A 21,799-nucleotide genomic window follows, 5' to 3' on the forward strand; every position below is an offset into this window, starting at 1 on the left:
GCGCCAGAACATCGCCGGTGCCCGAAGTGGCTCCGGGGTCCAAGGCCTGCCTGCGGAACCCCAACCAGCAAAAGGCTTTTTATGAAGGCAGCGGCAGCGATCCGCTGGTAGATGCTGCACGCGCATAATTAATTAAATAGCATAATTAATAACACTGCATTATTGATAAAGGCCTGCGGAGAGTCCCCGCCATAAGCAGGGGGCGAGTGCCACCGTGGCCCGGCAGCCCCGGGTGCGGAGGCGAAGCCCCGCTCCGGCAGCAGCACCCGAACCCCCGCGGCCACGGGCGCGGGCACGCGTGGGCGCGCCGCCGTCCCGCTCTCCCCTCCCCCTGGCCGGCAGGAAGGGGGGCAGGAGGGTGGGCACCGGGTTCGTGCCCCGGTCCCTCCGCCGCTCCGTGTCCCTCCCCCTCGGTCCGTGTCCCCCCCGGGGGCCGCGCGGCGCCGCGCGGGCGGGGCGGGGCGCGGAAGGGGCTTCTTGAAACCGCGGCGCGCTGATTGGCGGAGCCTCGCTCCGCCCCGCCCCCTCCGCCTCACAGCCCCCCTTCCCTCCCGCCCTCGCCGCACCGCGGGGGCCCGGGGGGTGCCGGGGGGCGCCGTCCCCCCGCGGTGCCCGCCCCCGGCCGCGGGCCCGGGCGGGGCCGGGCGGGTCCCGGCTCTGGGCCGGGGCGGCCGCGGCTGGGGCGGGGGGGGGCGCGCGGCGCCGCTCGGAGCAACGGCGCCCCCTGGCGGCGCGCGGCGGCACCGGTACCGCTCGGACCCGCGGGGGTCCCGTGTCCGGGTGTCCCCCGTGTCTGTGTGTCCCCCCGTGTCTGTGTGTCCTCCCGTGTCTGTGTGTCCTCCCGTGTCCGGGTGTCCCCCCGTGTTTGTGTGTCCCCCCGTGTCCCCCCGTGTCTGTGTGTCCCCCCGTGTCCCCCCGTGTCCGGGTGTCCCCCTGTGTCCCCCCGTGTCCGGGTGTCCCCCCGTGTCCGGGTGTCCCTCTGTGTCCGTGTGTCCCCCCGTGTCCGGGTGTCCTCCCGTGTCTGTATGTCCCCCTGTGTCCCCCGGGGGTCCCTGTCCCTGTGTACCCCCAGGATCCTATGTCCCCGTGTCCAGGGATGTCCTGTGGCTCCCCCACCCCATGAGTGTTTCTGTTACCCCCAGTGTCCTGTCCCCATGTGCCCCCAGGTGTCCTGTGTCTGTGTAACTGCTCCCGATGTCCAAATGTTCGTGGACTGTCCTGGGATGGCCCTGTCCTCACGTACCCCCTGAGCGCTCCACAGATTCCCTGGGACTCTGCTCTTGTGGACACCTGGCGCTATTCCTGTCCCCACGGACCCCCCTTGCAGTCCCTGTCCACAAAGGTCACCAGCACCTCCCAAACCTTCTCCAGAAAGGAGAAGGGAACCCCTGGCGCTGCCCATCCCCACCAGGGCTGGACTCTGCCGGAGTGCCCCATGTCACCTGCTGTCCTTTTCAAACAAACCCTCATTGCTCTGAGCTTTGGTGTCTCAATTAAACCCAAACTAAACCCCACAGTGAGCCAGAGCCTGGCTCAGCCCTGTGGCACATGGCCTCCCTCATCCTCTCCCTGGCAGGGTGGGCAAGACGGCCTTGAAATTAAGTAAACAGCAATGGAGGAGTTGAAAAATAGGTTACCTTGTAATTGATTTTTTTTTTTAATTTTTTTTTTTTGCCTGCAGCTAAAGAAAAATTAGCCTCCCTGCTATCTTGTGCAGTGTGTTTGAGAATGTACTGGGGTGTGTAGTAGTTGAAGGGGTGGCATGACAGCTCCTTGGCCCAGCCTTTCCCACTGCCTCTCTTCTGAGATTGGCTTTTTTTTTTTTGTCCCTTTCCCCAGCCTTTAAACTCCAGGCGATGCCAGGGAGATCTAAAGCTTTGATAGCTTGGAGGAGCCAAGAACAGGATTCCTGGCAGAGTGATGCGGCCCTGATCCCGTGCCAGGAGCCGTGGGAGAGCCCTTCTCTGAGGGAGACCCAGGCTTGTGGGGTGCCAGTTTATCACCCTGTCCTATCACCCTCTGCCATTGCCTCTGTGCCAGCCAGAGCTGCTGCAGCCGCCGTGGGTAGCAGAGCCTGACAGGATGAGAGGCTGCAGCAGGGCAGGGCACCCCACTGCTGGTCCCTGGGCAGTTGGAGGGCTCATCCTCCCTGGTGGCCTTTGGACCCCCAGCCCAGGCTCTGCTCCCCGGCAGTGCAGAGCTCCTGATACAGCAAGACATGAGAGTTTGATTTATGAAATGCATTACTATCACTTTTTCTCCTCTTTTCCATAACGAGCCATTTGTATGGCAATGCCTGTGTGCTGCCCTCCCTTCCTTCCCATCGGTGCCCAGGTTTTGGGGGGCCTTTTCCAGGAGAAAGAGACTTTCAGGTCACCCACCCCTGCTACATTTTGGGGGTGGGGGGTCCCTGCACATCTCCTCTCCGGGGCTGTGACTCCAGGGGCTGTGGGTGCAGATTGTCAGGGCTTGTGGGTGATGACTGCACCCCGTGGCTAGGAGTAGGATCCCTGCTAAGGGCATTTTGGGACATCCTGTCCAAGTCCCTGGTGTTGTGGTCTCCCCAAGGAGAACAGGAGAGCTGGGGTCTCAGTCTCCACTAAGCCTGTCCCTACTGTGGGTCCCACTCCTGGCCTCACAGGGTGCTGGGATTACCTGTGCCTGCATCAGCACCATTGCCAGCATCCCCTTAAAATCTGAGAAAACCTACATGTCAGCAAAGATCTACCTCGTGCCGCAGCCCCTTTTGCCAACTGCCGAGCCCCAGAGCAATTCATCCTCCCAACTACTCCAAGAAGCGATAAAACCAATAGGTCACTTTTTTTCCCCCTCCCCCCCGCTCAGCAGTAATTAATGGTTTAATTAACACTCACGACATCCAATTCCCATTGCTTTGCATGAGCAGCCTCCGCTGCCGGGGCCTCGCTGCGAACTCTCCGGTAAGTGGGGGTGGAAGGGGTTAGCCGGGAGCTGGTGGGAGCCGCCGGCTGGAGGCCGCCCATCTGGCCCGGATTTCTTCCGAAGCTGGAAAGTTCTCCTCCTCCCGAGCAGCAGCGGCATATCCAACACGTTCCACAGCCTGCTCTGCTTTTGCACGGGCTTGTTTCTTACAGCCCTGGCAGAACCCGGGCGCCATCAGCACTCCCGGCCCTCGTTACCTACCCCGAACGATTTTCCAGTATTTTAACACCAATCCCTGAGAAATTTTAGCTGTCCCAAGGAGAATAGCTGCTTGTAACCGGTTGCTAATTACAAGTATGAATGTCAATTAATTCATTTAGCTAATTATCCACTCTCTGAGCATCACGCACCAAAGAACTGTAAAAGACGGGCATATGGTGATGGATCAGAAGGAGGGAGCTGGTGCCGGCATGCGCTCGCTGGGCGGCCGGGGCGAAGGGATGCAGGCAGCCTGAGAGCTCGGGAATTACAACATTGTGCTAATTGGGCCTGGAAAACATCAACCTCTCCTTGCAACTTTTGTTTGGAGGCTCGAGCGTGGCTCAAGCATCTGAAGTGTTTCAGTTCTGACTGTGAGCTGCTCCCTCTGTCGAGTGGGGAGAATCGTTTTCCCTGCACGGATCAAACCTTTTGATCCTAATCTCTGACTGCAGAAACAAACAGTCCTAAGGAGGGAGGGAGAGATCTCCGATGAGCTTCCTGGCCAGGGGCCGCTGTGCTAAAGGTGGGGAGATGTTCTGGAGGACGCTCGCTGTGATCTGGTTTGCAGGGCACAAACCTGGGCTAGATGGGTAGAAAACCACCCCGGTGAGAAATATCCTATTTGCTTTCCCACAAGAGAATGCTTTAAAGGAAATGTTGTTTTCTGAAATAATGGAATTTAATCGCAGCTGGGTGTGCAAAGCCACCTGCAAGACATGGAAGGGGTTGTGCAGGGCGGAAGGGCCTCTCTGTTCCTGCTCATGGAATGAAGAATGCAGATTTTATCCAAGTAGCTGAGCAGTGAATGCTCAGTGGGGTTAAAGTCCTCAGGCAACAATCTTCTTCCAGAGAGAATCTCCATCACCATAATCGGATCAATCACCTGGTGCAATGCAGCGCTGCTTCTTCCATCCCCCAAAGGCTCCAAACCCCCTCAGGGGGTTTTCACCCTGAGCTGGGCCCCACCTCCACCCCTGCCCGGCCCAGCCCTTGCAGAGCTGTCCAGGTCTCCCACCTCCCCTCTGCCTGGCTCTAGGGTTTTGATGAACATTTTCACACAACCAGCCTAAAATTTAGGTGGCAAAGGCAGGGGCTTTTGCCTTGTTTCAGTGCTTTGTTATTCTTATTTACAAAAAAAAAAAAAAAAAAAAAAAAAGAGTGGGGCCTTATTTCCTGTTGAAACTGCTTAATTATTTCTCTGCTGGCTTTCCAGTGGCAATACTCGTGCTGCCGGTGCCTGCCAAGAGCTTTGATCAACTCTTGTAGGTTGATTACCAAGATTCACTTGTAAAAGTGTGTAAATCAAATACAAATAGAACAACATCTCCACCAAACCCATTAGTCATTAATGCGGTGACAGGGCAATTTGCATTTGATTTCCTTGTTAAAAAAAAGGGGGGGTTTTTGTGACAAGCCCTGTCAGAGGTACTTCAAAGGCAGCAGGGCCAGGGAGCAACTGTGTGGATTGGATTGGATTTGGAGAAGTTTGCCGAGTCTTTTCCGGACAGAGAGCTTGGTGTCAGCACCTACGGCTCTGGGGAAAATACCGATACTTTCAGGTAAGTTTAACTCAGTGCCCCTTGCTGAGGTGATGGGGGGAGAAGAGGATGATGAGCAGGCTGGGGAGGGGATCTCAGCCCAGGAGCTGCTCCCTGGGGAGGGGCGGGGGAAGCAGCAGCACCCCGCTCCGCAGGGATGCTGGCAGCCTCCCGCCGCTCTCCCTGGCTCCGCAGCCAGCCCGACACATTCCCTCCTGCATCCAGAGCCAGCCTCCCGAGCGCCGGCCATTTTCCAGGCGAGCGCAGATCTGCCAAGCGCTACCTTAAGAAAAGTTCTGCACGGCCGTATTTAGGGAAGCGGGAGGGGGTGTGCGCTGGCCCCGGCCCAGGGCTCCGAGCCAGCCCGGCCTCGACGCCCGCGCCCGCAGGTGTCCGGACGCTTCTCCTCCGAGCCAGCCGTCACCTCAACACCTCCCGCAAATGCTCAGCTTCTTCTGGCTGAGGTGAGGGCTGGGGGGAGCCGGGCACGATGGGGACAAGGGGGGGAACCCCAGGGCTGGCTGAGCGGGAGCTGCTGTGCAGGCTTCCACTGCCGGCGGCGGAGCCGCGGCTTGTCCTGGCTTGCGTCGGCGCCGGGAGGCTCTTCCAGGTAGAAGATGTGGGATGAAAGCCCCTTGTGACGCCCTGCTCGCCCGGGTGATGCTTTCTTGCCCTTTGGGGTTTGCAGCGAGCTGTGCCGCTGCTCCATCGTGGTCAGCACTGGTGACTTGTCCATGGGGACGTGGCATCCTCCGGCTGCAGCGGGGACAGCGGGCAAGAGCTGGGAACATCGAACCCCCCCAGGTGTTTCTGGGTGTGACAGGAGGAGTGCTGGGGGTTTTGGCTTGAATCAGCTTCTTTTCACTTAAAAGCAGGGGCGGATATTTGGGGAGCATGGGCACAGGGCTGCTGGGAATGGTGGCGGCATGGTGAGGGCAGAGGGATGTGCTTGGGCTTGCAGGGGCAGTGTGGGTGGCTGGGTGGGTGGCACGAAGCCATGGCAGTCTCCACCCCAGTAGCCTCAAATGAGGTGGTCTTGGCCATGGTGGGGACCACCACACCACCGTGGTGTTCACCTGGGTGTTTTGCACTCCGGCGGTCTCAATCATGGTGACCCCCATGGTGGAGACCACACGGTGAAGACCACCAGGGTGTAGACCTTTGCACCAGCTTGGTCTCCACTGTGGTGGTTTCCAGCTTGGTGGGCTTGGCTGTGGTGCTCTGAAACGTGGTTGTATTGATGTTATGGCAGTCTCCTCCCTGGGAACGCCGTGGGTGGCAGGGCAAAGGTGCCTGGGCTGGGCGGTGCTGTTGGGTGTCCCCATGCGTGTGAATTTTGGGCCTGGAGGTGTTTACAGCTGTACCAGGGTGACATATGGCTCTGTTCTCCCCCTGCACAAAGCCAGACCTTTGTCCCCTGGGACACTCCCTGGGGAACTTCGCCCCTGTGCCGGCAAATCGGCACCAGCCTTCCTGGGAGCCTCATGGGAGCTGCAGGGAGCACTCGAGCGAGGGTACGGATGGGACTGTGGGTATGGCTGGGGCTGGGGGTTCTTCACCCTGTGGTGGAGAGGGATGTGAGGGTGCTGGAGGTGTCCCTGCTGTGCTCACCCTGAGTGAAGCTTTCCCATGGGTGATGGTTGGAAAACCATCAGCCCCTTGTAAGAGGAATCATCCTGTCCCGGTCTTGCCCTTGACCCTTGCCTTGCACTTCCCTGGCCCGGTGCCTTTTTCTGCTCCATGAACTCTAAAGAAACATGATGTGTGGTCCCAGAAATACCTCTTGCAATGTGTCCTGGCCTTTCTTCTGGGCTGGCTACCCTCCTGAGGTCCCACTGAGACCCACTGCAGGGAGCTGCTGTGTTTCCTCACCATGCTGTCACCTGGCAATTCAGTCCCTCTTGTCCCAGTGGGGCCACATCCCAAGCAGCAGCTCTCCAGCTGGGGACCCTGCTCCGTCCTGATGGGCATGGGGTGATGGGGCTGAGCTGTGCTGGACATCTCCAATGCTGCTTGCACTGGGGCTTTGCTGCTGCTGGCAGTGGGGCTGGCAGGCTGGGTCTCAGGGGATGGACAGCCCTCACTGCCCTGTCGAGATGGCAGAATTTCCCAAAGTAGGTCAGGTTAATTTTTTAACGCGTGCAGATTTGCTTGTTACCATGGATATTGCTCAATTATACACCAATAATCTGCCATGAGAACTTCATTGTCACCACTTACTTCCCCACCATCTCCCCCCTTTTTTTCTTTAAATACTTCCAGGGAGGGGTAAGGTTATGCTGAGGGGCCGGGGTGGGGGTAGGAGACAGAGCCAGGTGAGGGAAAACGGGGATTGGGTGTTTGAGAGGTGGCAGTGGGGTGGTGAGAGAGCTCCGAGGGCAGGTGGGGGTGGCTCAAGGTGTGAGGCTGCCCTGCTCTGCCCAGACCACCCCCAAAGCCCAGAACTTGGGACCCCCACCCCAGTTTCACCCTTGTCTCTCCCTCTCATCCACTGTCTTGGGGGTGGCTGAAGCAAACACCCTGATTTCAGTGGGCTCAAGGATTTGGGGGAACAGCTGTTCTCTGTCCAGCATCATCCCAGGGAGCTGTGGCACCCACGAGGGCTTGCAGCGGAGGTTCATGCACAGTGCTGATTTCTGGTGATTTCTGAAGAGGCCAGCCCTGAATTTCACAGCAGAAAGCTTTCCTGGAGCTTGTGGATGTTTTGGTGCTGTGAGACACCCCTCTGCCAGGGTATAGGAGAGCTGTGGGGTGCTGTGGGGTCCCTCTCCCCAGTATTTTCAGGGTTGTTGGTGTGTTTTCCTCTCTGCGTCTTCCCTGGTTTGCATTGTGGGTGCCTTACGCCTTCAGCAGCACAGGAAGTGAGCGTGGCAGGAGGCGAGGAAAATATTCTGCTGGAAGGGTTTTGTTCCTAATGCAAACTTTTTTTTTTTTTTTTTGGGTAGAAGTGGGTCACTCAAGGGGTGACAGAGTAAGAGCATCATCGCCTGGGTACTGCATCCCGTTGCCATGGTGACCCGAGGTCTGCATCAGTCAACAGCCTTAAAAATGTGACAGTTGAGTGAGGCTGAAGATTTTAATGAGGACAGACACTTGCTCGCTTGGTTTTGATAACAAATACTCCATAAATACCCAGCAGCTGGATGGCTCTGGGTCTCTGGAGCGCGGCTGGGGCGCTCCCCTTCCCCAGGGTGGGAGCATGGGGTGGGACTGCCTGGGAAATAGCAGGAGGATGATGCCAAGCACACAGCTCAGGGTATTTTTCCTCCTCCTGCTAACGCAACGCAGGGGACAAGGTGACACGATTAGCCAGCCAGCAGCAGGTTTGGGTTTCCAAGGAATGTCCCTCTGGTGCTGTTGGCTGGGGCTGTGGGGTGTAACAGGACACCCCCAGCCACCGCCCTGTGTCTGCAACTGGGCACCAAACCCATCTTGTTAAAAAAACACAACAGTAACTCTTGCACGGGCAGGTGAGCCATCAGGAGGCTCCCAAACCTCAATAACAAGCCTGGAGAGGTCATGGGGTTAGGGAAAAAGTCATGAGGGTGGGGAAATCCCAAGCCCCATGCTGCTGGGGCAGGGGTGGGAGGCTGCGAGAGGCTCAGCCGTGCTGTTTGTGTCTTGTTTTGTTCCGACTGCTTGGGTGCACTGTGTGTGATTCCCCAGTCCTGATGGTGCAGGAGGCAAATCTACAGCTTCCACTTTTTTAACCCCATGCCAAAATCAGTCAATGCCATACTTGGGAAAAGAGCTTGGGTTGGGAAAAGAGCTGCTATTTCCAGCAGCCTGGTTTTACCTGCATGGGAGAGGGATACATGCTGGGAAGCTGGGGATATGCCAAGGGCCTGGCAGTGTTGTGTTTAAAAGCAAACTGTAATTATGAAGCCTCTTCCACTTGTTTTTCCTGCAGCTCCCACACTGCCTTTCCTTGCAATGCCACCACAATGTCCAGCTGGGATACAGTCACCGTGCACATGGCCCGGGAGCCTGCAGGCACCCAAGGACACACGATGCCCTTGTGGAATGCCAGGGCTTTGCAGGCAGAGGGGCTGGAGCAGGGCACAGCAGCATTGCTGGAGTTGGGTGCTTCCCATTTGCTGCCCCCTGTACCACCCATGGCAGCCTCAGCCCTGCCTGCTGCCAAAAATACGCTCCCAGCTGTCTTGTGACTGCAGCGGTGTCACCGCTCCGGCCAGGGGAGCTTCAAGGCACAGTCCTCTGTCACATGTAGCAACACGGGAAGCACTGACACAGCATCGCTCACTGAGGGGCTGGCCACGGCCCTCCAGCTTGTGCTTGGTCCAGCTCCCCAAAATAGCTGGGACTCTTTCATCTGGGCTGGTGAGTGTGGGACCTGACCCCCATGGAATGGCAGGCACCTCCCCCAGGTCTGCCCTTCTCCCTTTCACCTCTGACAGCTCCCTGATAGGTGCTGGTGAGGGGTCAGTGGTGTGGGGAAGGATGTCAGTATGGGATGTGGGGACAGGGTGTGACAACCTGCCACACACGCCGCCTTGATCCTGCCAGGAAACAGCCACCCCCATCTCTGCCAGTGCTGCCATAACCAGAGCCACTCTTCTCCTTTCCAGGTGTCTCTTAAAAATGGTCAAGGGGAATATTATAGTCCCTGAAGACATCTTGAGCTTCTGTTGCAATGGCCTCCAGGTACCCCCCGTGCCGTGCAACTAATCCCGTTGTGCCGCCACTACTAACCAGGCTGTGCCAGGCAGATGCCACCCTGTGCCAGGAGCTGCTCCCAGCCCTGCACTGGACCTGGCCACATCCTCTCCCAACACATTCCCTCCCCATCAGCATCCCCATCCTCACGCTGGCTCAGGGCTCTTCCCACGGCTAGCGGCTTCTTCCCTAAAATTCAGAACTGTCAAGCGCCGGGAAAATGACCGGCGGGATCTCGGGCCAGGCTGTCTGCTCACTCTGCAGCAGGCGGCTTTGGAGCTCTTTGCGTTGCTGGCTCCTACCCCAGAGCCTGCCTGCTTCCCAAAATAGCTCGGTGGTACTTGTGTAGGCGCCTCTGCGTGCTGGGAGGCTGCCTGGGAGGTTCACAGAGGGGTCTGGAGGCTTCTGGAGGGGCTTTGATGGCCGGGGCTCGGTGTCACTGTGGGATGGGGGACCTTTGCCACCGGCTGGGCTCAGTGCGCTCGCTGCCGTCTCTGCTGAGGCGAGGTTTGTGCCGTTCCCGGGATGTCGTGTACCAGTAGCTATGGAAACAGAGGTTAGACCCGCTGGAGAAAAATGCTATTCTGAGAGGCAGTGAGCTCAGGGTAGTCGGGAAAGCTTCGTTTTCAGCATAAACCCATCTTTAAAAGAATCCGGGCAAAGCAGAGGGCAGAGAAGCTGCTGCAGTGGGACTCTCGCAACAAGTGCTGAGAGCAGGAGCTGCAGAAAGCGGAAGGAAAGGGCTGTGACAAAGCCCAGACAGCTCCTCGTGTCTCCTCAGTTACTCACCAGGCTAACTGAGTTCACCCCTTGTGTAACACGACTCATTTGACATCTCTCATCAGCTATTTTCCCTGCCAGCACCGCCTCAGCCTCCTCCCTCTCCCACCCTGCTTCCCACCGGGGTGCCGGGGGAGCTGCCCTGTGCCCAGCAAATGGACAAGCCAGGAACAGATTTTACTGCCCCAACAGCCCCAAAATGAGGATGCTCCTCCTCTGCTGCTTGTACCACACAGCTTCCAGTGCTTTCTTTGGTGAATGGGGAGTGTTGGTGGAAGGTGTGGAGCACTGTCCAGCCCCAGGAAACCAAACCCACCCTGTGCTGCAGCACCCTGAAGATGAAGCTGTCAGGAAGAAAAATTCCTTCCCAGAAGAGTGATTAACGTTGGGAGGGGTTTTTCGTAGTGTTCAGGAGGGAGCAGTGGGTTTAGATGATAAATGGCCTGAAAACCTAGAGTAATCCCCTATGGAGCTTTTTTTAGAGGGATGTTTTCCCATTTGGCTGTGGGCACCTTGTCTCTGGCAAGGGCTGGATGGGTTTGGTGGTGTCCAGGGGTGTGCATGGCTGGGGTTCTCTCGGCTCTGTGTGGGGAGCGTCTTCGCAGACCGCTGTTCTCTCAGGGGATTTGCTTCCCACTTGGGTAAAAGGGAGCTTTTGTGCCCCACAGGGCTCGACCTCTCCACCACGTGCTGGGGAGCCAGGGGAGCAGGAGGAGGCGCTGGGGGCCATGGCGAGCCCCTCGCCTGCCCGCAACCCCACCGAGGTGCAGATGAGCCAGCTGGTGCTGCCCTGCCACACCAACCACCGCGGCGAGCTCAGCACCGGCCAGCTGCTCAAGTGGATCGACACGGCCGCCTGCCTCTCCGGTAAGTCATCCTCTTCCCTCTGGAGCCCTCGTCCTGCTGGGCTGCCAGGGAAGGCAGCAGGCAGGAGCCAGAGGAGCCAGCTCATCCCTGGCAGCATCCCTGGCAGTCCAGCACTGTGCCTCAGAGTGATGCCAGCTGGGCACCCACGTCATGCCGTTTTGCTGAGTAATTAGAGAGCAAACAGGAGCAGGGCAAGAAGGGGAGGAGATGTGCACTGCAGCATACATGCTGGCTTGGGGACAGATCAAAATCCATGCCTGCTTTGTCTACAGTGCTGCTCTTTTCCTTGCCTGCTGTGCAGGGCTGGTGGCACCCCTGGCATTCCAGCAGCAGCTGGAGTGGGTTGAGCTCCTCCACTCAGCAGGAAGCAATGGAGCTCACCAGCTCAGCCAAGCATGGGGAGGTTATGACAGGGAAACGAGTGCAATTCTGCAGTTGGATGAGGTTCCCAGAGCAGTTTTGCAGTCTGGGGTTCCTGAAGTCCCAGGGGGAAGTCGCACCGGCAGAGCGGCTTTGAAATATTTGCTGTGTATGGGGAGATGGAATCAGCTGCTGGTGCATCCCCACAGCTGCAAACTCACAGAGGGAAAGCAAACACCGACACACCCTCCAAACCATTAAATATATGCAAACCTGCCCTGCTGGGTGAGGAGAAACCCCAGATCCCGCTCTGGTCCCTGCAAACACAGCAATGGGCACGGCAGTGAAAGGGCTGGGTGTCACCGGTGTCACCAGGCTGGGGCAGAGGAGCCCTCGTGGCCCTCACACCCTCAGCACGCTGCTGCAGGTTGCTGATGCCGTTTGTTTTTCCTTTCCAGCCGAGAGACACGCCGGCTGCCCGTGCGTCACAGCTTCCATGGATGATATCTATTTTGAGCACACCATTAGGTAAATATTCCACGCAGGGGTTTTTCCCATCTGCCGGCTGCGACGTGGACAGGGGCTGGAGCTGGAGCAGGGAGCAGCGTGCCTGGGAGAGGAGGAGCTGTGCTGGCAGTGCCAGGCTCGCAGGGCAGCCAGGGACTGAGGCTCGCTCTGATCTGTCTGCTCTGATTTATCCGCTGTCTGGTCGCCTGGGGAGCTCCTGCTGCCTTGGCTTCCCGGTATTTCCCCCGACGCCAGCTCCTCCCTGGCTTTGTTCAGGAAACAGCTCTGATTTAGTGCTCTGGAAAACTCAAATCTTGCAAATTGTGCCTGTGTAGCGGCCGTGTGGGTGGCTGAGGCGCAGTGGGGCTCACCCACCCTGCTGGTGCTGGGACCTCCCAGCCCTGTGAGACGCAGCAGGCTGGGCATTGTCTGGTCAAAATTCCATCCCAGGCTGCTCCTGGCATCCCCTGGTGCTGCCCCACAGAGGTTCCCCCTCTGATTCACACAGCCCTTGGGATGTCCTGTGTCAGGGGACAACATTTCTCCTGACCTGAGGTTGTGGCCAGAGGGGACAAAAATCCTCACAGGGTTCTGCCCTCATCCTCCACAGGCTCCCAGTTTTGAGACTATTCCCACCCAGCATTCCCAAAGTAGTCTCCTCCTTTTGTACCCTCAGTAAGCCCAGGTACTGCCACCCACCTTTACTCATCTCTCAGAGGCCCCACACCCCCTGTGCCCATCTGTTCCACCTGGGTACCATTCCAGGGGGCTCCCTGGGGTTTGCCATGCAGTATAGGATCCATGCAGCACAGGATCCATACTGTCCAGCCACTCCCTGCTGGGGCAGGCACCAGCGTGGGTACCCAGGGCTGGCATTGGGGTCCCTGGCTGTCAGCTGATTTGTTTGGCACTGAGAAGTCTGACTCACTCTTGGGTTTTACCCTCATTCCCAGGAAATGCTGAACTCACCCTTTTGCCCTCTCACATGAGCTACCCATTGCCCTGGGGCTCCATGACAATCCACAGTGTGGGGATGTGGTGCAGCCATGGTGCAGAGGTGGCACCCCTGGGGGTTGATACCCTGCTCCTGGGGCAGCTTTTCCTGGGACACTTTTCCCAGGACACTTTTCCCAGCCCTCCTGGGCTTCAGGAGCAGGGAAGAACAGACCCAAGCCCACTCCACAGAATTACATCAAGCCCAGCAAAACATTTGTCCCTCCTCGGGGGTGAGCTGGGCACTGCTCCAAGGGACAGGGAATTTGTGCTGCTCCTGGCTCAGATCCCACTTGCTGTGGTCCAGTTTAAGGCTCCAAGCAAGGGGCCTGGCAAGGATTTCCCACAGAGCTGTTGGAAGGTGGAGGAGTTTTGTGTCAGATCTCCTTTCCCAGCTGTTTGTGCTTTCTGCTGCCCTTGCAGGGGGGGAGGCAGGGAGGAGCTGTAGATGCTTGAGGGCACAGAGAAGACCCCAAATTATAACTGGCTTAAAACTCACTGGCTGGGCAGCAGATTGTCCCTGTCTCTCCGCCCTGCTGTGTGGAAGTGCAGCCTCCAGGGAGGATCACACGTGCCCTTGAGTGGGGCTTTGTGTGGCATTTATGGCGCTGGCTTCTACTGTTTGATAAGGACAGAGAAGATAAAGAGTTTTTGGGGCCATGTATAGACATGTGGGGCTGCCAGTCTGCCTGCCTGGCCCCTTGCCCGTGCATGCCCCTTGCCACAAACCCATCCAGAGCATCCATCTGGCTGCTTCCATCGCCTCTAACCCTCTCCCCACATTTGCTTTCTCTTTTTGCCCCAGCCAGCCGTCTGTAAGCCCTGCTGGGCAGCGGGACGGGAGGAGCGCTGTCGGGTACGGACGTGTTTGGCCCTAGAGCAGCCAGCCTAGCACAGCGCTGCCGTGAGTTGGGAGCCTTAACCCCACTGACGTGGCATGGCATGTGAACAGAGGCTGCTCATGTAACCCTGCTAACGTTTTGGCATGTCACAGGCCCGGGGTCCGTGCTGGGGGACAGCCAGAGGCACCGGCTCGTGCCACTGCTGCTCCAGCCAGAGCCAACGTGTAGAGCGTGTCGTTTACAGAGCTCATCTGAAGCCTGGAGTCACGTGTGAGGGCATGGGGAAAAATCTGGTGTCAAAGCACACTCTGGCTCTCCCTCTCTTCTGCTTTTGAGAAGTGGTGGTTACAGGGTGTATTTTTTTTTTCCGCTGAGTTTTCTAGCTCTGGCCTCTTCTGGGGAATGAGGAATATTCCTGATTTAATGACGTATTTGGTAAAGACTGATGTTGGTGTCAGTAAAAAGTTTAATTTGCTCATTCCATGGGTAGCAGTCTGGAGTAGCTCAGGCTGCAGGGCCAGAGCTGTCTGTGTGTGTACCCTGAAGCCTGCTGAAGGCACAGAGGGGAGCAGCAGTGTGCTGCCAGCAGATATTTCATTTAAGAGATGATGCGAAATGCCCCTGGCTGGGCCCTGCCTCCTGCTGTCCCCCAGCATCCCAAGGTACCCATTGCTTGTGGGGGGGCCCCGTGGCTGGTCCAGCTGTGCAGGACAGTGGATGCAAGGCTGGAGGAGCCGTTTGCTCTGGCAGGAATGTGCATGCCCACAGGGGCAGGGGTGCCAAGCAAGCCTCGGGCACCTCTGCACCCCTCAGGTGTCCCGGCAGCACCCCAGACCTGGGGACCCACTTGCACACAGCTGCTCAGGGGTGACAGCTCACTGCTCTCACATCTCAGGCATGGCTGTCCCCGTGTCCTGCTGGCCATCTGGCATGTCCCACAGTCTCAGGAAGCCTTACCACAGTGGGCAGTGAGCTGGAATGCCGTGGCACCTCAGAGGGAGCCGCTTGGTGGCTGTTGTCCCACAGTAACCCCACATGCCTTCTCTTCCTGTTTTTCAGTGTTGGGCAAGTTGTCAACATCAAAGCCAAAGTGAACCGAGCCTTTAACTCCAGCATGGAGGTTGGTGTGTGCCCCTATCCTCCTTGCTGGGTGCCCATCCCCACCGGCCACGTGGCCCAATCCCAAAATCCTCCCACAGTCCCCAGCTTTAATCCCACGCCTTCATCGTTCTTGGCTGGCTCTGGCCAGGGGTGGGTGCTGGGATGTGGGTCCCTGGGGAGCAGATCCAGCTCTCAGGGGTGCTGTGTCCTCTCCCAGGTGGGCATCCAGGTGAGCTACGAAGACCTGTGCAGCGGGAAGCACTGCAGCATCTGCAAGGCGTACGCCACCTTCGTGGCACAGGGCCCCTTGGGCAGCAAGGTGAGCAGTGCCTGGTGGCTGGGGTGGCTCTGTTGCCCTCTGCACAAAGGCACCAAGGAAATGGCCTCTGTGTGGCTGGGCTGGCTCAGATTTCCATCACGGCAGCTGCTGTTTCCTCATGGCTCGGTGATCCCTCGTGCCATGCTTGGGGGATGCATGGGGGGTGGCTCTTGGCCCCACTCCGGGCATGGAGGGCACCTGCTCGCTGCTGCTGCTCGTCCCCCAGCGGGACTGCACCCTGCCCCATCCCTTTGCAGGTGAGGCTGAAGCCGCTGACCCCGCAGACAGAGGAGGAGAAGATCGAGTACAGCATCGCCGCCGAGCGCCGCCGCATGCGCCTGGTGCACAAGGACACCCTCAAGGACCTCCTCATTCGCAGCCCCCAGGAAACCGGTACCGTGTCCTGCAGCCTGGCCTTCCAAAATAGCTCTGACACCCACTGGTGCCATCCCAGTTCCTCAGGGGGATGCTGGTGGTGATCACCACATGGCGTTTTGGGAATGCCCTGGCCATGGCGGGGTAGGGATCAGCCCCACCATCCCAGACTCCCAGGCCTGGAGGTTTGCGGGGTGTTGATCCCTGTGGGGAGAGGGACAGTGGTTGGTGGGGTGCTGGGAGAGGGCTCCTACTGTCCGTACAACACACTGACCCCCGTTATCCCCCCGCGGCAGAGCTGGAGACGCGGGACTGCAGCGGGGCGGTGCCGGCAGAAAGAACGCGGGTGGAGAGCGTGGAGCTGGTGCTGCCTCCACACGCCAACCACCAGGGCAACACCTTCGGTGGGCAGATCATGGCCTGGATGGAGAACGTGGCCACCATCGCAGCCAGGTGACCCGACAAGGGGTTCAGGGTCAGGGGATGACGTGCCTGGAGGGGACACGTGCGGCTGCACTGTAGGGACCCTCCAAAGGGATGGTCCCCAGCGTGTCACCCTTGGATGACACAGGGAGTCCCACAGGTGTGTGGTGCTGAGGGACCCCAGGGAAAGGTTCACACTCATGGCAGTTGGCTCACTGGTCCTTCTCATGGCCGGCTTTGGCCAGTGGAGACATTTTTTGGGGACTCCTTGTCTCTGGCTGTGTCGGGGAGGGCACATGGAGCTGCTGTGGCACGGGGCCATGGCCGGGGGGTAACACCTGTCCCCACAGCCGGCTGTGCCACGCCCACCCCACGCTGAGGGCCATCGAGATGTTCCACTTTCGGGGACCGTCGCAAGTGGGAGACCGCCTGGTGCTCAAAGCCATCGTCAACAACGCCTTCAAAAACAGGTGGGTGCCGGTGGTGGGGGTCTCCTTCCCACCCTCCCCGCGGCCCTCCGCTCCCTCATCCCTTCTCTCCGCAGCATGGAGGTGGGGGTCAGCGCCGAGGCCTACGGCCAGGAGATGTCCGTCAGCCGCAGGCACATCAACAGCGCCTTCATGACCTTCGTGGTGCTGGACCAGGAGGGTCATCCCCGCACCCTGCCCATGGTGGCACCCGAGCCGGGGGTAAGGACCAGCAGGGCTGGCTTCTCCCCAGCCCCGCTAGCGCTGTGGGACCCCCGGGAATCCCACCCAGCCCCCAAGGGCTCTCGGACTCGCAGCAAAACAAACGTGGTTTTATGATGATGGAAATGAAATTGCTCAATAGCAAGTGAATTAAATGGATTGCTCGGTATAACTAATAAAATAAACCACTTGCCCGCGCAGAGATGGAGACGTGTTAGCCATGCAAGGCTTAACAGAGTATTGCCTGCAAGTTCCAGCTCATCTTTTCTGTAATTTAGGGGAAGGAATGTTGAGGTTGTTTTTTACCTTTCAAAGCATCCTAATCCAAAGTTTGCTGGGATCTAAATATTCAAGGAAATCTGTCACGTGAGCACAGCAGCAAACACTCACGTGTCTCAGCTTCTCCTGGGCTGATCCTTGTCCTGCTCCCTGATTTTTTTGTTGCCTTAAAACTAGGATCTCCCACTGTGATGGAGATCATCTCGTGGCCAAAGTCAGCCCCCTTGAAACCTCCTCTCACCCGCTTGAAAGCACCACACCAGCACTTTCTTCAAAATAAGCTGCTTTTTTTTGGCTTTTATTTCCCCAGGAGGGGACATTTGCAGGTGCTAGGGTACACAGTTTCTGTTTCAGGGCCTCTTTGCAGCTTTGCAGCCACAACAAGGGTTTTCCCTAATGTGCCAGTGCTCATCACTTGATCAGAGCATGGTGGTAATGCTGAAATAACACAATTAATCACTGACCATCACCGCAGCCTGGCCAGGGTAGCAGCTGGCAAGCAAGGGGGCTTCACCTTCCAGCCCTTCCCTGCTGAATGTTTTTCCCACTTCCAAAAAGACATGATTTTTTTTTTATTTTTCATCCTCCTTTTCCTATTAACTTAATTGCCTTTTCCCATTTATCAGGATGGAGAAAGGAGGTACAGAGAAGCCAGTGCTAGGAAAAAAATTCGGCTGGACCGGTGAGCAGAAAAATGAGTGGAATGTGAAATGGAGGAGGGAAGAAAGGGGGGCCCAGCACTGGGGTGCAGGGACAGTCTGGGGGTGATTTGTGACCCCTCATAAGGGAAACTGTTCCTTTGCTGCAGAAAATACGTCGTCTCCTGCAAACAGACCGAGGTGCCGCTCTCCGTGCCCTGGGACCAAAGCAACAAGGTAGGATGGTCACCTGTGGGAGCTGCTGCCTCCCGCTCCTCCTCCTGCTCCCCCTCCTGCCCCTGACGTGCTGCCCCTGCCCCAGGTTTACCTGAGCTACAACAACGTCTCTGCGCTGAAGATGCTCGTGGCCAAAGCCAACTGGGTGCTCGCCAGGGAAAAGGAAAAGGTGCTAAACCCTGTCCCTTCTCCCTCGGCCCCAAAGCGTGGGCAATCCCGGTGGGAACACGTCCCAGCTGTGCCCTGTGCTCCCCAAGGTACGGATGTACACGCTGGAGGAGGACAAGTTCCTGTCTTTCCGCATCGAGATGTCCGTCTGCATCCCGGCCAGCCAAGCCTTCTCCCTGCTCTCCAACCTGCGGCGCCGGCACGAGTGGGACAGCCACTACGTGTGAGTGCTGCAGGCCTCCCCAGACATCACACCCCTGAGTTCAAACCTTGTGGTTGAGCATCCCTTTGGGTTTTCCTGGGGGCCAGAGTGTTGCCTTGCTTGCTCTTAGAGACACCTCACTGTGTGTCCCTGTCCTGGCTCCGTCTGGGCTGATGGCTCTGTTTTGCTGGAGCAAACACCTATTTTGAGTCCCCCCCAAATATTTTGGGTCTGGTGGTGGGCTGTAAATATGTAAGGCCCAGATTCAGGGGGCACAGCAAGGTTTCTGTGAGCTGTCCCCTTCCCTTACAGGAGTGCTGAGCTTGTCCAGAAGGTCGATGACGATGACATGATCTACCATGTGGTGAGCCAGAAGCTCAGAAACGAGAACAAACCGCAGGACTTTGTTATCCTGGCATCCCGGAGGAAGCCCTGCAGCAAGGGGTGAGCGTCCAGCCTGGCCCCTGCTCCCTGCCATCCCAGCTGTGCCAGCTCACCGGGCTCTCTCGTCCCCAGGGACCCCTACGTGGTGGCCTTTCGGTCGGTGACGCTGCCCACCCACCCCGCCAGAGCCGAGTTCACGCGTGGGGAGACGCTCTGCTCCGGGTTCTGCATTTGGCCAGAGTCAGAGGAGATGAGCAAGGTGGGATGCTGCGTGGCTGTGTTCCCACAGCCCATGGGGGAGGCTCTCCCCTCCCCTGTGCCCCTGCTGACCTGGTCCTGTGCCTCGCAGGTGGCTTATTACAACCAGGCTATGCCGGGGTACCTCAACTACGTCACCACCAACGTGGCGGGACTGTCCTCTGACATCTGCTCCACCTTCGAAGCCTGTGAGAAGTTCCTGCTGAAGAATAAGGAGGACCTGATCTCACGGCTGCAGGACTTCTAGAGCCACGGCCCCCTGCTGACAGATGGACAGACAGATGAGGGGGACACTTCTGTGGTGGAAGGGAACATGGGATGGTGGCACCCACACCCTGCCTCCCTGGGGCCTTTGGGCTCAGGGGCTGGGGTGGAGGGGCATTACTGTACCACCTCATCACTGATGTGTCATACCTTTTCTTCTTTCCTTTTGTATTTTATGTAGAAATTTTGTAAGCTCTATGTACAGGACTTGGTTTTCTAGTTCACTTAACACTACTTGAATCTTTATATGATCCAAAATCTTCCCAAACCAGATTATTTTTTTTTCACTAGTTCTTGGTGGGGCATAAATGGTTCCTTTTGAGGCAGCAAAGGGAGAGAGGGGACAGTGATGTGGGGTGGGTGCTGTACCCCTCCCTGGCATAGGGGTGAAAAATCCCACTCTCCCCAGTGCTGCTTCTTTTCCTGGGAAGGGCTGGAAAACAGCCCCTGCTCCTCCTGGGCTGAAATCCCACCCCCTGGGGCTGTGGAAGGAGCAGAAATAAAAGTTTTTCGAAAGGAAAAGCACCCCTATGTGCTCTGGGTGAGTATCAGCTCCAGGGGCTTGCTGTGTGGTGAGCTTGGAGCAGCACACTTGGGGCTCAGGTGGAGGTGGGGTCCTGTGAGGCAGGACTGTGCTGCAGAAAAGGGGTGGTGCTCCATGCAGGTGGCTTTTGGGGACTGCCTGGAGCTGTTGCTCTCATGTTTGGGACAGCCCTCCTTGTCCCCTTCTGCTGGGTGCACCAACACCTTGAGATGCAGACCCCAAATTGCCTTAGAGATGCTGAAAAAGGAAAAGACAGAGCCAAACCTTGTTCCCCAAAGTCTGGAATGCTCTGGGAAAGGCACCAGAATGAAGCAGGGGTGACAGTGGAAGTGCTACTCATCAGTGACAGTGCAGGGGACATCTGCCCTCCGGCACAGGCCTGTGGAGAGCCCCTCCCAGGCCTTCCTGGGTCACACAGCCAGAGGTTTTCTGATAGCACTGAGGTTTCTGGAAGGCTTGCTGCCTGCTGGAAAATGAGTGAGCCCTGGAAGCCCTTAGGCACACAGCTTTGGGCACAGCAGGTTTTACTGGTGCCAGCTGTGCCCTTGCCTCTGCCTGCAGAGCCATGTGCTTAAGCCCAAGGATGGGTTTTGTAGAGCTTAACCAAGAGCAAGTGATGGTGATGCTGTACTCGGGGTGAGGTGAGGCCACAGAGGTACCAGAAATGAGCATGGGGTCTTTTCCATGACCCCGGGTGTCCCTCTGCAACACCCAGTCAGTCCCTTTGCCACCCAAATTTCCCACCCAGTTTATAAGCAGAAGGAGCTCCTGTCCCTTCTCCTGTGGCCACCAGCCAGTGGCTCCCACCCCTGGGCTGGCTGTGGCCATAAACCCCTAATCTCTGCTGTATCTCCCATCATAAACATCTCAGCTCAAGGTCTGGCACGGCTGTGCCCTGACCTCCAAAAGATAAAGCCATCTTAGGCTGAACATAGTACTATACATTCAATTTTTGTAGAGCCCTCTTATCTCCCAAAACTCAGAGCAATCCTGCCTTTTTATCACCAGGACGAGAGCCATCCTTTCTACTTACCGTTAGGAATTGCTGCTGCTTGATTAAGTGGAGGGGATGATGTATTTGCCTGAACATTAAACTTTAACTGACCTCTTCTTCTCTGTAGGTATTGTGCTTTTTCCCTTCGGGAGGCCCCGGGCAGCGCTGGCTCCAGCCTGGCTGGGTCCCCGGGGATGCAGGGTGATGGGGCAGGAGTGACCTGGGGGCACGGTGTGAGGTGTGTGCTTCGTGCTTCTGGAAGAAAACTGCAGCCCTGCAGCATCTGCTGGCCCTCAGCAGGGCATGGAGTGCAGGACTGGGCAGCTTGGAGTATCCCTGGAGCACCCATCCCCACTGCCTCATGCCACAGGGAAGGAGGGACCTGCTGGTGACTGTCCTTAGCAGCCTTTCCCTTTCTTAGCCCTCCCCATCAAATGCTGTGCTCTAGAACCAATTCAGCAATCAACCACCATTTTTCCTAATCCCCTTTAAAAAATAATGGAGTTACCCCCTGTTCTGAGCAACCTTCCAACCTGCAGCTTCTTTGCATGAAAACACCCCGGAGCTCTCGGCCAGTAATTCCTGCATGGAGGCAAAACATTTGGAGAGGCAGATCTGGGACCCCGGGAGCAGCAGGGCTCTGTGCTGGCTGCTGGCAGAGCCCAGCACTGCCTTCCTGCCCAGGATGCTGCAGGGAAAAATCCCCAAACCCAAGAAAAGCCAGGAAGCTTTTGGAAAAGAAAAGGCCATGAGGACAGCTGGGGATTTACAGGCCAGCACTCCAGGTTGGATGTGGGCGCCTTCTCCAGTGTGCTGCCATCACGAGAAGGTTTAAGGACCTGATTTTATGGATGCCTAAATAAATCCATGGAGCTAATATATCACAATACAGGGTATATTTATCTGCTTTGCAGGAGTGGGATAGAATTAGACGGCGGTGTCTCTCTCAAGGCCAGCCCCGCTGTAATTCATGCCCCGAGGCGACCAGCCAAGGGGAGGAGGAGGAGGAGGAATTCTGCAGGCAGCAGTATTGATGGGCTACTCCCAGAAGCTTTGTTTTAATTAATTTTCAGAGTGCTCCTTGCACTGAAGGATCAGGCAGCTCCTTCAAAGCCTCCTTCCACCCACTGCTGCCCGTGCTCTTGTGCAGGGTCTGGGGCAGCGGTGTGAGCCCCAGGGTTTTGGTTAAAAAGCGTAG

The 21,799-nt window shown here is 57.5% G+C and overlaps 1 protein-coding gene across 6 annotated transcripts; it reads left to right on the forward strand.

Annotated features, from left to right (window-relative positions):
• The first annotated feature begins 5,022 nt into the window (after positions 1 to 5,022).
• On the forward strand, positions 5,023 to 20,717 carry ACOT11 (acyl-CoA thioesterase 11). Of its 6 annotated transcripts, none has more exons than XM_088060473.1 (19): positions 5,023 to 5,164; positions 6,107 to 6,214; positions 9,290 to 9,365; positions 10,826 to 11,024; positions 11,843 to 11,912; positions 13,690 to 13,740; positions 14,786 to 14,846; positions 15,045 to 15,146; positions 15,404 to 15,539; positions 15,818 to 15,974; positions 16,295 to 16,414; positions 16,489 to 16,633; positions 17,539 to 17,594; positions 17,721 to 17,787; positions 17,873 to 17,956; positions 18,045 to 18,178; positions 18,470 to 18,601; positions 18,674 to 18,800; positions 18,891 to 20,717. In XM_088060473.1, exons 1-19 carry the CDS (start codon positions 5,142 to 5,144, stop codon positions 19,044 to 19,046), a joined length of 2,004 nt encoding a protein of 667 aa, XP_087916599.1. In that variant the 5' UTR covers positions 5,023 to 5,141; the 3' UTR covers positions 19,047 to 20,717. The 6 variants fall into 6 exon arrangements, with proteins under 6 accessions (XP_087916599.1, XP_087916600.1, XP_005521251.3 ...); XM_088060477.1 differs by lacking the exon at positions 9,290 to 9,365 and adding an exon at positions 5,389 to 5,504 and having other exon boundaries at positions 5,037 to 5,164; XM_088060475.1 differs by lacking the exons at positions 5,023 to 5,164; positions 6,107 to 6,214 and adding exons at positions 6,990 to 7,722; positions 8,611 to 9,041.
• Positions 20,718 to 21,799: the final 1,082 nt, after the last annotated feature.

This window comes from Pseudopodoces humilis, chromosome 10, assembly GCF_049639895.1.
Source record: "Pseudopodoces humilis isolate 2021_Gansu_Grassland_sample_001 chromosome 10, ASM4963989v1, whole genome shotgun sequence".
Taxonomy (NCBI): domain Eukaryota; kingdom Metazoa; phylum Chordata; class Aves; order Passeriformes; family Paridae; genus Pseudopodoces; species Pseudopodoces humilis.

Excerpts from the sequence above, each read along its gene's own strand:
- ACOT11 (XM_088060473.1), top strand. The coding sequence starts at position 5,142 with ATGCTCAGCTTCTTCTGGCTGAG. Across the intron at positions 6,215-9,289 it reads CAGGGAGCACTCGAGCGAGG|GTGTCTCTTAAAAATGGTCA; the intron begins GTACGGATGGGA and ends TCTCCTTTCCAG. Across the intron at positions 16,634-17,538 it reads TGGTGGCACCCGAGCCGGGG|GATGGAGAAAGGAGGTACAG; the intron begins GTAAGGACCAGC and ends CCCATTTATCAG.